The sequence below is a fragment of the Vulpes lagopus genome, chromosome 10, assembly GCF_018345385.1.
Source record: "Vulpes lagopus strain Blue_001 chromosome 10, ASM1834538v1, whole genome shotgun sequence".
NCBI lineage: Eukaryota > Metazoa > Chordata > Mammalia > Carnivora > Canidae > Vulpes > Vulpes lagopus.
In genome coordinates this window covers 77,472,191-77,487,837 of record NC_054833.1, presented here as the reverse complement: position 1 = coordinate 77,487,837, position 15,647 = coordinate 77,472,191, and the positions used below count along the sequence as shown (strand labels likewise).

Below are 15,647 nucleotides of genomic sequence, written 5' to 3'. Positions count from 1 at the left end.
CCTTAAAAATTCAGGTAAGATTTGTATTATATTTTGTATGAATGTCTCCTTTAGTATCATGATGTCTCCTTTCCTCAAGTCTTTAAGTAAAACTGACACCCCAATATGTTCTGCATGTTCCAATCTGAGTAGGAATAGGAGTAATAGGAATACGGAATAGGATTAACCAAGTTAAGCTTTATTCTCTTCCAGAATACCTTAACTTTGCCCGACTGCCTTGAAAATGCTTTTGCTTGGTTAAAGAGGGAGTAGATGACTGATATTACTTACTTCCTATGCTCAAATGACACTAAATTATCTAAATCTTGTATACAGAGAAAAATTCATTATTTGCATTAAAAGAAAACAGCAAATTTCACTTAAGACCCTTTCAAATTCGGGATCCCTGGGTGGCGCAGCGGTTTGGTGCCTGCCTTTGACCCAGGGTGCGATCCTGGAGACCCGGGATCGAATCCCACATCAGGCTCCCGGTGCATGGAGCCTGCTTATCCCTCTGCCCGTGTCTCTGCCTCTCTCTCTCTCTCTCTGTGACTATCATAAATAAATAAAAATTTAGGAAAAAAAAAAAAAAGACCCTTTCAAATTCTATATAATTCTGTTTCCAGAACTCAAGCAGGGAATATATTAAAAATTTCTAAATATCGAAACTACGTGGTTAAACATAGCACAGATTACTTGAAAGATTAAAGAACTAGACCAGGGGATCCCTGGGTGGCGCAGTGGTTTGGCACCTGCCTTTGGCCCAGGGCGCGATCCTGGAGACCTGGGATCGAATCCCACATCAGGCTCCCGGTGCATGGAGCCTGCTTCTCCCTCTGCCTCTCTCTCTCTCTCTCTGTGACTATCATAAATAAATTAAAAAAAAATAAAAAAAAAATAATAAAGAACTAGACCAAATATAATTATCCTTTTCTGAATCCTGCAACTTAATGAAGTTTTCAGATAATTCCTCATAAAAATTATAAAAGTTTCATCACCGCTATTAAATAGATTTTAACATCATGTTAGCATTTATGGCTCTAAGCTCTAATCATTCCTAAAAACTACAATGCAAATCTTTGGACAGAAGTTCTGAGGCTACTAGGATGGCCCGGGTGCCAAGAGATCATGGCCCAGCAGAGAAGTGAGCTGAAGCCACAGATCGTGGAGTCCTGAGAATGTAATGGAAGCTGCCGCCATGAAGATGGAGCAGGAACAAAATGTTCAGAGTAGGAGCCAGTCCAAGCTTTTGGAACATTCAGCATCAATTTTGTTTTGGAGCCGTTAACCTCCAAGTAAAGTCCAGAAATTTCCCCAGCCTGTCTTGAAGCCAGAACAGAGGTAAGCTCTGTGCCAACGTGGGGCTTGGACTCATGACTTCGAGAGCAGGAGTAGCACACTCTGCAGACTGAGCCAGCCAGGTGCCCCTAACAACTTGCATTTTCAAACAACATTCTGCAGCTTGTGGGCTTGTTTTTCTGGACTGGGTCTTGCACTCACATATTGAAAAGACTGGTTTTTAAGTCAGACTCTTTTCAGAATTTACAATATGTATCTTGCTAATAAAAGGAACAATAATAAAAACAAAAAAGCTATAAGGTGAATCTTTAAAACGAAAAGATATTTTTCTAGGAAACAATGCCTTCTAATAGCAGTCTATACTCAAAACACTGAAGATATGCTTTGAGATTTTTAAAGATAAACATGCATTGAGTACTTTATGAAAATAAAATTCTTTCACTACAAAAACTCTGAACATTGACTTTAATGCTTGAATTAAAGAACTACTTTTGCTTACTAATTTTATTTATTGCAAATATTATTATTAACTAGGACATTTATATCCTGCTTACCTTATTTTTAAAGTACTGCCTGGCATAACTCTTAACTTGTAAAACTGTGCGACTTCCAATTAGTTTTGCAATTTTGGTCCACCTTCGGCCAAATTTAGCCTATGTTATCAAAACGGAAAAGATATTGATCTTGATTAACATATTTATTAATATTCCAAGCAACTGCACATTTTTAAAAAGCTTAAAAAAAAAAAACCCAAACCCATCTTTATTTATTTTCTAAAGCACACAATGAAGCCTTATAGATAAGCTGAGACTCTTAAATCAAAGTCCATACTCTTTTGGAATCTCAACATCTGAAAAGTGACCAAAATGATTTAGAAATTAGTTTTCTTTTTCCAGCTATCTAAATGAAGATCCACCACTTTTATGTATTCCTAACAGTATATACTCATATTACACATTACAATGCTCCAAATCTGAAAACTGTCTGAAAAAGAGGCAGGTTATATTTTCTACTTCTAGAATCAACTGATTATATATCTGACACTAATTTCAAAATATCTTTTTTTACCCATATTCCACCTGGTACAATATTCAATACCTGTCCCATAGCAGATACTTTTACTCCACACAGGTATCACAGAAAATAGACTTGGAAGAATGAAGGAATTACAAATGAAGCAACCTGCAACCGACACCTCCCTATACACCTGTACTGTTAAAGGCTGTGTGCCTGCTAACAACGAAGCTGTGGTAGGGAAAAAACTGAGATCCTAAGGGAGCTCTGGTGTTTTCTGAAGCAAAGAAAGGAATGCAATATAATTTTAAAGCTAAAGGGAATTTTTAGGTATCAAGTCTAATATTTGATACCTAAATCTTCACATTATCTCCACAACTCAGGGAAGCGGATCCCAACGGCCAAATTTACAGAACAGATTATGATATCTACAGGTCATGACTTATGGTGGCAAATCATCTTCAAAACCTGACCCAAATGATAAACAAATATATATTTATTTCTGATATTCATGAGAAAATCTGACATGCAAACAATTTCTTAAAATTAAAAGTACTTCTAGGAAAATTCTAAGTATAAATTAATTACTTAAGATTGTTATTAATAAATACGTAGCTAAGATCAACTTACTGAAGAATTAGTTATACGTACTGTGGGATAAAGGCAAATCAATCACTTCCTAGGATGGAGCACTTTGAGACATGCCAAAGATCTATAACCAGTTGAGATTGTGGGGGCTTGGGCATTATGGAAATTGGAGAGGATACACCAACAAGAGGAACAAAGCAAACATTCACCAATTTTAAAAGAGAGCAAAGAGAGAGATCTATGCCCAAAAGGGAAGGAAAAAATCTTCCTTTACCATCTGGTACCACGTAATCCCCTTCTCTAAAGGCTGAGAGAACTCACTGTATAAGCAAACTGTATCAAAAGGTTAAAAAGGGTGGGGATACAACCAACAATTCCATGTATTTCTGTGGGAAAACATTCTAGGTTTAAAATATCCATTTATGTATATAAATATCTATCTATATAAATAAATGCCTATTGGCATAAATAGGGACAAAATATCTCTAGAAGGACATGCAAAGAACAGGTGACAATTGTTACCTGAGGCAAAGAGAACTAAAGGCACAGACAGGAGTGACTGGGAAACTTAACACCTCTAACTTCAAATACTTTTTGAAGTTTGATCCATGAAGATGTAGCCCCTATTGTTACCACCACTGTCAACAATAACCAAAAATTCACAATTCATTTTTGTGTGTGTGTATACAAACACACACACACACATATAATAGCCTTCGGTATGGGGCAAAACACCAAAGTAAGCAGCAATCTTAAATAAGTGATTGTTTAATTAAAGTTAGGTTATAAAAATGATAATCATGCAAAAAAATGAAAAACCAATATAAAAAATATCAACAGTACAGGAGAAAAACCTCAGGAGAGAAAACCTTAAGATAGTTTATTTATTCATATAAAGACATCACAGAATATATAGATGTCATGGCAAGGTCTATATAAATACAAATACATTTTATTTCCCATAATCTATAGAAATGTTAACAATGATATTTCAATTTGCATTCATAAATCCCACATATTACATAAATATCTTATAAATAATATATAAATATACATAATTTCAAAATTGATTGGTGTTGCTGGTAACATGTATCTTAAAGGAAAAGCTATAGCCTACTCTTAATACCATAAAAAATTTTTCTATTTTATTAAAAGTTTCTTCACATTAATAGAATTTTCAGAATTAGAAACCAGTGTACATTTTTTTTCTATTATGTAACTTGTGGATATTTAAATACATGTCAGTGAAACATTCACGCAACAGAAATGTTTCTGGTCTTTAACTACATCCACTAAAAAAATATCCAGACTGTGTGCAGAATGCCAAATATCTGAATAAAAAAGGATTCAGCTGATTATGCAGACAGTTCCAAATATACAAGGTTTTTTTGCCTTTGTAGTTATTTTTTTTTTTTCTAAGAGAAAACATTAGATAACTAAGTAATTTTGCCTTTTAATCCAGGTAGTTGATGTATACAGACAGAGCTCAGTATCTTGTGTTTTATTATTACCAAAAAACGGGGGGAGGGGGGGGGTTAAAACTATCTAAAATATTGATCCAAATCTATTTTAATAACTTAGGTCTGAGTTAAAGGGAATTCTCTCATACTATACTACAAATATCATCACAATAGAAAAACTAAAGATGTGATCATTAAAAGAAATTTCTAGTCTTCACAAATTAACCTTATAATTCTATCAATATTGGCTTCTAAAATTATTTTTCTATAAATTAAAAATTGCTCTATTTACCAGCCCTTGTTCAAACAGCTCTTTTTCTTCTATCGTCCACTTTACTGAGTAACTGGCTGATTTTGTAGGAGAGTGTGCCCTGAGGGGGAAAAAAAAGGAAATGCAAAAAAAAAGTCTGAAATGGAACATTCCATATTTATGCAGCTAAAGGTTATAGACAGCCATAGGCTAAATTCAATACTGTGAATCTAAGAGTTAAAAAAGAAGAAAAGGCTGCAGCCTCTACCTGGGGGATGGATTTACCCTGTCTTGTATACTTCTCTAGCTTAGGATGATAGGAGCCCCAAAAGAATAATTATTGGGTGTGAGTGAAGATAACACTAAAAGACATCAAAGGAAGTCAAAGTGATAACAAACAAATAGGCTTCCTTAGACTGGACACAAATCAGCAGACATTAAGACATTTCCAAATCCTAAAAGGCCTGTTAAGTGTTTAAGTTGGCTCCAGAAATATTATCTCTTTGATTCTTCAGTGTAAATCTATGTAAATATCAAGCCAAAAAAGAAGAAACTATATTTATTATTTTTGAAATGTAGTCCTTAAGAAATTAAAATTAAAAACAGAGATGAAGCTCATCAATTTAATTCAAACCATTAATCTCATTAACTTTGCTGTTATTTATTCACCAAAATGCAAAATCCAAAGTCTGCTCACTGCTCAAACCCTTTGCAATGGTAAATCTATAAGTCTACCCTTTGAGGGATCATAAACATGAAAGCTTATAAACACTAAGTAACATCAAATTTTCTTCAATTATAAGGAAAGGATATTTATAAAATAGTTAATACTTAATTTCTCTAGATAATTTTTGAAAACCACAAATTCAAATTAAATTTTTATTTGAAATGAGTGAAAATTAACTGAATAGAATAATAGAAATCAAGCCAATTCCTAATATATAGTATATGTGCTGCCGAAGTGAGCACAAGCCAATTCCTAATATATTAGATAGCAGTTTTTAAAAATTTCCCCACAAATCCCTAGGAAACCATCTTCCATAATCTAATGGAATTGCTTACATAGACAGGACCTTATATTCTGACATAGGAATAACACCATAAAATTATCTCATGGCATTCCAACATCGGTCTAAGAAATTTTGATTTTATAGTTTTGTACAACCCAAGGTCAAGAGTTTTTCTACAGGCCAACTACAATTTTTGTTTAATTCTCCTATAACTTTACAATATAAAACATAGAAGTACATACATGATTTTTGCTGTTTTCTGCAGGCTGCACCACATGAAAAAGAAAATAAGGAAGCTTTTCAACAGGTTTTTAAAAATATAGTTCAGACTTCTAAAAATATTAAAAATTGACTTACCTCTTCATGTATTTTTTATCATCTTCCTTTTGATCAAGCCAGAATTTTTCTGGAAGTGATTTTTTAGATAAGTAATACCTGTGTAATTATTAAAGAAACTTAAAAAATAATAATAAAATCATATCGTTTTTATGTGACTTCTATTAAATCATTAATGATTTAATGATCTGTGACTCATTCAAGAAAATCATACTTGAATCCTAGCTAAACTAATTTTTCTTAAAACCTTTTCCAGATATGCAAAAACTATGATAAAAATATTTATACCTCACAAGGCTGTTATATGGATTAAATACTACATGTGAAACCACACAAACATAGGACCTGCACAAAATGTGCTACATAAATGTTAGCTTCTCCTATATTCCTTACTAGAAGTGTCTAAGAGAAGAAATAGTCACAGTGTTTCACTTAAATTTTTCCTAAAATATGGAGAATGTAATAGATGAATTTGATTGGTTATCCAGAATTAACTAGGGAGTATATTTTCATAGTTCTAAAGGTAACAGAGTTTAGGGTATTCTCTACCTTAATAAAAATAATTCAAGTCAAATCTACCATGGACATTCCCCCTTGAACTTCTTAAAACTGGCCTACTGTAATACTCTTCAATTAGTCCGACATATGCTTCCCTTAACAAATATTGACTATATATCTTGTATGTCAGGCAATATGCTAAGTACAAGGAGCTGAGGATGAAGATCTAAGAAAAGATCTCTGTACTGCAAGAGCTCACTTAGTTCTTACTCTCATTTTTTCTGTTTCTAAATCTGGAAGTGAACCTGTGACTACTTAAGTGTTCATTCGTAACAGACTTACACTGTTCAATGTATCAGCCAATAGCTACATTTAAACAAAGAATGTAAAAACTTCAATAAATTTTTTCTGTTGATTAAATGTTGAAATATTATTTTAAATATACTGGGTTAAATAAAGTATCTTATTAAAATGGATTTCACCTGTTTTAAATGTGGCTATGAGAAAATTTTAAATGATATATGAGCCTTGCTCTATTTTTCTACTGAAAAGCAATGATCTAGGCTGTGATGTTTGGGGAAAGAAAGAGAATAAAAAAGCCTAAAAAGTGTAACATATGATAATTAAAGGTGTAGACACTCTGAAATCAATAATAGCAATAACTGGGAATAAAGGGAACAGAGAGATTCTGGCTTAAAAAGGAGGATATCCATAAAATACAGATGAGAGAGTTAAAAATAAACCAGTATTTATTAAACTATTATTAACAATTAAAAATCAAAATCAGAAATCAGCTCATTCAATCCTTTCATTTTGCATATAAGAAAATGGAGTCCCAAAGAAGTTAACTTTCCATTACCAAATAGATGAGAGAAACAAGGACAAGAAGCTAGTGGCTAAACTGTGGATAAAGATCTACAACTTCTGAAGGAAAAATCATCCTGCAGTATTTGTTTTGTGCTTTTTACTTAGATTCCTCCCACATAACACCTGTAAACTGGTAGAGTAAGAAGTGAGAACTTTTACATATTCTAATTGTGTCCCTGGATAAATTAACATCTCTGCGTTTTAGCTTCTAAAACTGAAGATGGAAGCTTGGACTAAATAAATGATCTTGGACATGGACTAAAGGTTCTAGCTGACTTTAAAATATTCTATAATTTCTACTCAACATTCAGATAGTACAGAGTTAGCTGACAATAGAAAAACATATTGGGTTACATATCAGATTCTGTAGTAAAACAGAGAAATAAACAGAGGAATAAAATGCTTTTTGCATAGGTAGGTACCACACTATGTAATTATAACCTGGGGCCAAATAAGGTTGATCTAGTAACAACAGTAGTCTCTTTTGTAAGTCTTGCATTTATAAACTTTTAATCCTGAAATCTTTATTTTCCTTATAATCATTAAAGGATACTCTTCTTCCAACAACATCTTCTCAATGACAGCTCTGTTCTCTTCACTGATGGTGCTATCCAGAGTCCAAGGCTATTAAAAAAAGAATATTTTTCTTTTTACTTAACTGGTTTTTGAAGTTATCTTCTATGTTTAAAATAATAAAGCTACCATTTACTATGCAGAAATATCTGACTCCCAGGATAACACTGTGAGATAGGAATTATTACTTCACTGATGCATCCATAGCAAGGCAAGTGTTTCAAGTGAAGGAGTAGAGATACGACACAGGACTGCTGGATTCCAAGGCTCAGGCTCCTACTCATGGTAAAGTTGTTTAACAGCTATCAATCAAGTATGAGAAGTATCAGGTAGTGAGCATGTTGCTAGAAATTTCACCCTATCTTCAAAACTCACAATTCTTTTTTTTCCCGTAAGCCACAATCTCTCCTTAAGTGGTCATACATGTTTTCAGCCCTCAAAACTTAAAAATTTTCAGCTCAGGTCTCTTCAAGCTCTATCTAGCTCTTCAAGCACTTCAAGCTCTTCTTTCTATCTAGACTGTTATGTCCAATTGACCATTCACAATGTCCACCTGGATATTTAGTAGGCTTCTCAAAGTTAACATATTCAAACCTCGCTAACACCTACCTTTAACTGTTTCTCCCTATGTCTCCAACTTTGTAAATAGCAGTATTAGTCACCTAGTTATTTCACCTAGAAACCTAGGAATCATCCTGGATTCTTCCCTTTTTTCTCAATCTTATATCCAATCTACCAAGCAGTTCTACCTCCAAAATAGAATTAAAATCTATCTATATCTGCAACAATCTCAGCCAAGCTACCACCAACTCTTGCTTAGATTACCACAGATGTTTCCTAACTGGTCTTTTGATTCTACTCTTGCTTCATACAAGCATGACAGAACTCTGGTCTGCCTCTCCAACCCTGTCACAGCTGCCACTCCCCCCTTTCCTACCATATTCTAGACACTGGCTTTCAAACAGAGCCTTTGTGCTGCTATTCCTTCTGCCTAGAATGTTTTTCCTCAACTCTTCACACATCTACTCCTATTATTTTTCAACTTAACTGTCACCTTCTGTTTCCCTCAATGACAACGTTATCTAAAATAGGTTCCCCACCCTGTTACTCTCAGCCAGCATCTCAGGTTTCTTTATGGTCTATAATTACTATGTCTACCAGTTTATCACCTAATTCCCTTTTAAGGTATAAGCAACTTGAGAGCAAGACTATGTCTCGATTATAGCTGTATCCCCCAAACCCAGTGTAGTGTCTGGCATATAGTAAGTATTCAATAAATAACTGCTAAATGAAAGAAATGAACCCTGCAATTATTGCCATCTTTTAAATGAAGAAAAGGAGGTTCACAAATCTAGTAAGTCGTAGAACAAGGATTTGTACCTAAATCTAGGTGGCTCCAAAGTTGTTTCCCAACAGGTCATTTCAAAGTCAAAAGAAATAAGACTAAGTTTATTTTTAAAGTAAGAAAAATGTTTTTGGCATATTACCCCTGGAACTGCTGAGAACTAGCACCAAGGAAAAAAGAGGTATTCTTTTTAAAAGCTTAGTGCACCTGTTATTTTCATAAAATACTTACAACAAGACCATTCTCAGTTCTCCACGATGAATCAAGATAGTGATCTTGTAAAACAGATGCTGTATTTCCATCACTTCTGTAATAATTAAGAAAATGGGTAAAAAAGTGCTATTATACCGATTAATAAGTACCATTTAAACAGCATGGTGACTGGCAGGGTACAGATGTTAAACAAATATTTCATTCCCTTCTTCTCCTAACAGACTTAACATTGCAGAAATGCCTCCTCTATTTCTTTAATTTGTGGAATATAAACTGTCTTTAAGCCACCCTATCTCAACTGCTAACCAGCAAAGTCTGTTCTCTTCTCTTGTTTCCTAAGAAATAACTTCATGAAAAAAATACCCCAAAGCAGCAACCACAACATGCTCTATGGCCATGAACCAACACTTCAGAGTTCTTTTGAGGAGCATCCATATGTACATAGGAATTCAAATTTACAATCAATTCTTTTAGTGATAGCTAAAGCATAAAAATCATCAATAACAGCGCTGCCCTCAAAAATGCCAAAAAAAAAGATGATCAAAGATCCAAAATATAAAAAAACAGGACAGTAAAAAGAAAATTTGATATTAATAAAAAAAATTAACTTGGGTTATTTGGGGCCTTTTTTATGTTCATGGGGGATTAAACTTTGTTAATAATTCTCACTCCTTTCACTGAACTAATAAAAAATTCTCTAAAGTCACCTTGTTCACTTCTTACAAAAAAGATGAAGTTTTAGAAGACCCAAACTATGATATAATTAAATTCAACATTTGTTTTTTTATATCTTGGTTATAAAGTTTCCCAGAAAATTACTGACTTTTCCCAGACCTAGTCTATAAGAATTTTGTACCTCTCAGACTGCAAAAAGCTTTATCTTTTTGAATCTTCAATTAATTCTAAAGTGGTTATAATAAGATGTGGAACTAATGGGCTTTCTACAATAAACTAAAAGCAATAACTTCCCTCAGTTGATGGCAAAAGGTTTTAATTCAGGTGTTAGCTCTGATTTGGTAGAGGCTGCCAGGAATGCTAAAGAAAGGATTCTGAGACTTGGATCAGCAGAAGGAAACCTTTGCTTAATGAGGTCTGCCAAGGATAAGGATGCAGAAAGTGGGACTAGTATCACTTCTGGTCTTTTCTTTTTTTAAAGATTTTATTTATTTGAGATAGAGAGCGAGCGAGATTGGAACACAGAAGGAGAGGAAGAAGCAGACTACCTGCTGAGCAGAGAGCCTGATGTGGGGGGCTTGATCCCAGGACCTCAAGATCATGATCTGAGCCAAAGGCAGATGCTTAATTGATGGAGCCACCCAGGCGCCCCTCACTTCAGGAGTGGCGCCCCTCACTTAATGCAGACATCTCTTTACACAGTGCTCCTCAATAAGGATTAGCAACTTCCATACCTCTGGTGTATACATCTGGACACCTACCTGAATCCCCATAGATAGCACAAATTAACAAGTTTAAACCTTCCCTGAGAAATTCCTGTCAAATCTGCTACTCTTCTATTGTTCCCTGTTTCAGACAAAGGCATATCCATTCTGCTAGTTGCCCAAGCCAGAAATCTGAGCCTGTCCATATTTTCCTCACAATGTACATTCAATTGGTTGCTAATTCTATGGCTTCTTCCCTTTTCAAATTCAGCCTACCACTGTATCCATGCTGACCTCTGAAGTCCTATAGTTCCAGAGCCACTTTTCCAGGGTAAGTATACATGATAAAGCTAACACACCAACCACTTTCCTTTCTCTATCTTTTTCCAGCTATCCCCATCTGGCCCACATGTAAGTTTTACTGTGTCTTACCCAATAAGAGTGTTAGTTCTATAAGCAAGGAGTTAGTTTTGGAACTGCTAGAGACTCAAGCCTTGGCATAGAAGAGGTGCTCAGTCAACATCTGTTGAATGACTAAATGAACAAGGTAGGTGGGACAGGATCATCCACGTCTGTAGGAGTTAAGGAAGGAAGGAGGATTTTCTCATAAAGCAAATCGAAGTTTGAAGGGAATAATATGATGAGATTTGGATGTAACAAAGACTGCTCTAATTTTAGGCAAGAATAGAAGGGGGTGGGACGCCTGGGTGGCTCAGCAGTTGGGCTCCTGCCTTCAGCTCAGGGAGTGATCCTGGAGTCCGGGGATCGGGATTGAGTTCCGCATCAGGCTCCATGCAGGGAGCCTCCCTCTGCCTGTGTCTCTGCCTCTCTCATGAGTAAATAAATAAAATCTTAAAAAAAAAAAAAAAAAGAATAGAAGGGAGCTAGAGAGACAAGGAGCAGTTAAAAGGAAGTGATTATATAAATACTAAAGAAGTGACAGTAACTTAGACCTACAGAATAAGCAGTGTGAACAGCAAAGTGAATACATTTGAGAGGACACTTCGAATTAACAGACCTTTAGCAACTAATAGAAGGGTGGAAGGAAAGAGGTACAGAAAAGGGATAAAGTGTAGGTCCGTGCCTTGAGTTACTGGGTGAATGGTGCCATTTATTGAACTAGAGAACTTGGAGAAGCAGATGGCAGGTATGGTGGAAAAAGTTTATAAGCTGAGATTGAGATGCTTGTGGAACATCCAAGAACAGATTCAGAGAATTAGATAAATGGATCTAAAGCTCAAGAGAGAGCTTTGGGTTGGTGAGATCTGGGAAACATCAGTATGTAACAGGTGGAACTTTAGGAAATCACCATTTTTTTTAGTGGTCAGAAATGGCTGAACAGTGACAAAACTTTATATGATCCAACCTAACGAAATTTAAGTCTTGAGAGATGATATAACCAGGGACTGTGTGGTGAGTGAGAAGTCTTATGACAAAACCCCTTGGAACACTGATTTAAAGGACAAATAGGAGAAAAGGAAGATGAGGAGGAAAGGCAGAAGTGAAAGGGAAATCAAGGTTTCAGTGCCACCTCTTAACTTTGGTACCTAGAATTTTGCAAGTACTTAAAAGCGTGTTTTCAATTAATCCTCAAGGGTTCCACAGATATTATCATTAGCTGTACCAACACATTTCAGAGGGCACCATTCACCAAAATATAATGTTAATGATGTTCCTTGGAGTTGGGTAAGGCAATGGCTCTCACCGTCAGAGACCAATACCCTTTGTAATCTGGCTTGCATGAGTCTAAGATGATCTTAAATGTCACCAGAAGATTTAAGGCTCAAGCATAATAGAAAGAGAAAGGAAAGAAAAAAGGAAGGCAGAAAAATTAAACATGATCAGAAAAACAAAGAACCCATGGAAAAGGGGCAGAGCCATGGCTCTCAGATGACCTTTTGTGATTCCAAGGCCAATTCACTTTTCTCTGGACTGCAGGTAAGTATCCCTGCCTACTTGTCAGACTTACTGTGAAAAGTAAATTAAATCATGCAAGCAAGAGCACTAAAATTAACCTGATAACTTGATCTACACAAATGTGAAAAATGATTGGATTTTTTTTTGTATATTTTTTATTGGAGTTCGATTTGTCGACATACAGCATAACACCCAGTGCTCATCCCGTCAAGTGTCCCCCTCAGTACCTGTCACCCAATCACCCCATCCCCCGCCCACTTTCCCTTCCACCACCCCTAGTTCACTTCCCAGAGTTAGATGTCTCTCATGTTCTGTCATCCTCACTGGTATTTTCACTCATTTTCTTTCCTTTCCCCTTTATTCCCTTTCTTTCACTATTTGAAAAATGGTTGTTAATAAAAGTTCCCTATTTATCAGTATAGCTTTGGACTGCTTTGCCTAAAGGTTTGGGAGAGAATGACCATATAAATTTAATTACTCCTCACATTTTTATACCGTTTCAGGGTTCAGCAGAACTTTACACCCGCTACTTTAGTCCCCCAGGGGCAGAGCCGGTACTGCTCTCCATAATTTATAGAGGCCCTACTATGAGGTTGGACTGAATGAAACTTTACCATTTATTTTAAAGCTAAAAATGGTCTAAGACTGGCGATTCCCCATGGTTCAGTCAACCTAACAGACTTCTAACGAGGTTGTTTTTTATTTTATTATTTTATTTATTTTATTTTATTTTATTTTTTTGGTTGCTCATATTTTATAAGCAACATAAACTGGCTGAGTTTAGAACTTGTGATTCCTGACCAGTCCAGGCCTCTTTCCAATCCTAAACGGTGGCTGGGCAAGCACATTTTGAAGACAGTATGCATCGATTTCTTACTTGGAAAGCAAGCAAAGGGCTGGACCTCTCAAGCTGGAGGATGCTGCTTGGAACCACACTGGCCTGTTCGGCAGGAAATCTGCATTAAATAAACCGTGGGCCCTCACTAGGTTCTCACGATACCCTTCACGCGAGGGTAAGGAGGTGGGGAAGAAGGGAAAACATTTACCTACAGGTCACAATGGCCCTGGGAGGCACACACCGGGACTGTCAGCTTCCCCAGGAGCGAGCTGTCTGAAGCTCCGGCAAGTTACCTGTCTGGCCCAAGGTCACGGGGCTAAGGGACGGGCAAGGCCGGCCCACGCTGGAGACCCCAGAGCCGTGCGGCCCTGCCTCCCTGGAAGTTCTTCACAACTAACCCCAGGTCGGGGAGGGAAAGGAACGGCACGCCCAAGGTCACCGGGCTTACAAGCGCTGGGAACAGGGATCCCGCGGCTCAGGTGCGGCGCAGAGGCTCCGCCCTAGGGCAGGTCGCCGTCCACGGGTGGGGGGGGCGGGGTGGACTCCGGCGTGGACATCACGGAAGTAGCAATCTAATCGCTGGTCAGAGTGCAATGGGCTGGGCGAGGTCGGCGCGCTCCGAATACCGCGGCCAGAGGTGGGAATGGCCGTCCGACACGAGCCTCGGGTCCCCGCCCGCCGGGCTCGGCGGCAGCTTACGGGCCAGGCCGTATGGGCGCGGCGCCGGTCCCGCCGCCGGGACACCCTGGCCCAGCGGATGGGCTTCCGCTCCCCGGGTCCCTGCCGGACGCCAAGCCTCTCTGGGGTACTCTCCTCGCGCCCGCGCTCCTCCCCATCCCTGCGAGACCCGGTCTCTACGCCTCACCCGGGCTGTGCCGCGGCCGGCACCACGTCCCCTTCGATATCCACATCCGCCTCTTCAGCCGCCATGATGGGACCTAACCCCATCCGTCCTCCCGAGAGATCCCGCGAGAGGTGGAGGCCTGGGGGGCGGGGCCGCGTGCGTCACGGGGCGGGGCTTAAGCCTCGTCCAGCCCCCTCCAAGGCGGGGGGCGGGGCCTCCAGAGAAAAGAGCGCAGCCTTCTCTGAGGCTTGGTCCTTTGGACGTTTGTGGGTGTGTATACACACCCTGGGCTTGGAAGAGGTTGTGCTCCGGGGCAAATTCTTGGCTCCTCACTTCTGTCATTGGTAAAATGGGGATAATAGTAAATGTCTACCTGGATTGCTAAAAAGATGAAGCTGGACCTGCTTGGGGTCCAATGAAGATGAAGCTGGACCTGCTTGGGGTCCAATGAAGGACCCTTACCTGTTGGTTTTCTTTCTTTCTTTTTTGTTTTCTTTAAGGAAAAGGATGATTCAGCGATTATGTGAAGTACTAAACAACTTACATTTTAAAATACAAAAAACAAAACAAAACCATTTAAGAATGTGACTTAGTTTATAGAGGTCTTTACAATTAATGAAAAATTCTCTCTCGTGACCAGTGATGTTTACAATAACCCAGGGAGGACTGGTATCAACTGGTATCAACACTTTACAGATGAGGAAACTGAGGCTCAGAAAACTGCAATGACTATCAAAGAATGCATAGCTAGTCAAAGACAGAGCTGGGACCAGAATATGGGTCTTTTGATCCTGTACTGAGTGCTCACCCTCTACAAATCATGTGGCAGGAACTGCAAAAGGTAAACCATTTCTCTCAAAGAATTTATGACTTCTCAAGAAATTAGATACTGGCCTTGAGTATGCACCTACTAGCATTTATCGCTCACATTATTGTAACTGTTCATTCACTTGTCTGGCTCCAGCGTGAGACTGTGAATCCTTAAAGTACAAAAGCTATATCTGCTATTCCTTGTACTAGTCCACATACTGGCAACATTCAGTATGGTGCTGACATGTCCTAGGTGCTCAATTAATGTTGAACTGATGAATAAATGAATGAAACAATTTAAGTGTGCTCAAGACAGCCTTCTGTCTCAGCCAGCCTTTCCACTGTTATACCTCCCCACATCACTTTTTGCTAACTTTGCACAGAGAACAGAGGACAAAATGATCAGATTTAACTGAGATATCTCTAG

At 37.8% G+C, this 15,647-nt stretch overlaps 1 protein-coding gene across 8 annotated transcripts in view; it reads right to left on the bottom strand.

The window, feature by feature from the left end:
* Positions 1-14,586, bottom strand: part of MYSM1 (Myb like, SWIRM and MPN domains 1) — a 42,702-nt gene extending 28,116 nt beyond the window's left edge. For 5 of the 8 annotated variants that reach the window (XR_005990186.1, XR_005990185.1, XR_005990183.1 and 2 more), the window contains exons 1-7: positions 14,432-14,586; positions 9,451-9,526; positions 7,855-7,925; positions 5,958-6,035; positions 5,843-5,866; positions 4,633-4,711; positions 1,833-1,931 (exon numbers count right to left, since the gene is read on the bottom strand). Coding sequence is in view for 4 of the 8 variants with exons in the window: in XM_041770417.1 (XP_041626351.1) it covers positions 1,833-1,931; positions 4,633-4,711; positions 5,843-5,866; positions 5,958-6,035; positions 7,855-7,925; positions 9,451-9,526; positions 14,432-14,514 (510 nt within the window). In the remaining 4 variants the exon portion in view is untranslated. The remainder of the gene's footprint in view (positions 1-1,832; positions 1,932-4,632; positions 4,712-5,842; positions 5,867-5,957; positions 6,036-7,854; positions 7,926-9,450; positions 9,527-14,431) is intronic. The other 3 variants (XM_041770415.1, XM_041770418.1, XM_041770419.1) reach the window with 3 other exon arrangements.
* Positions 14,587-15,647: the final 1,061 nt, after the last annotated feature.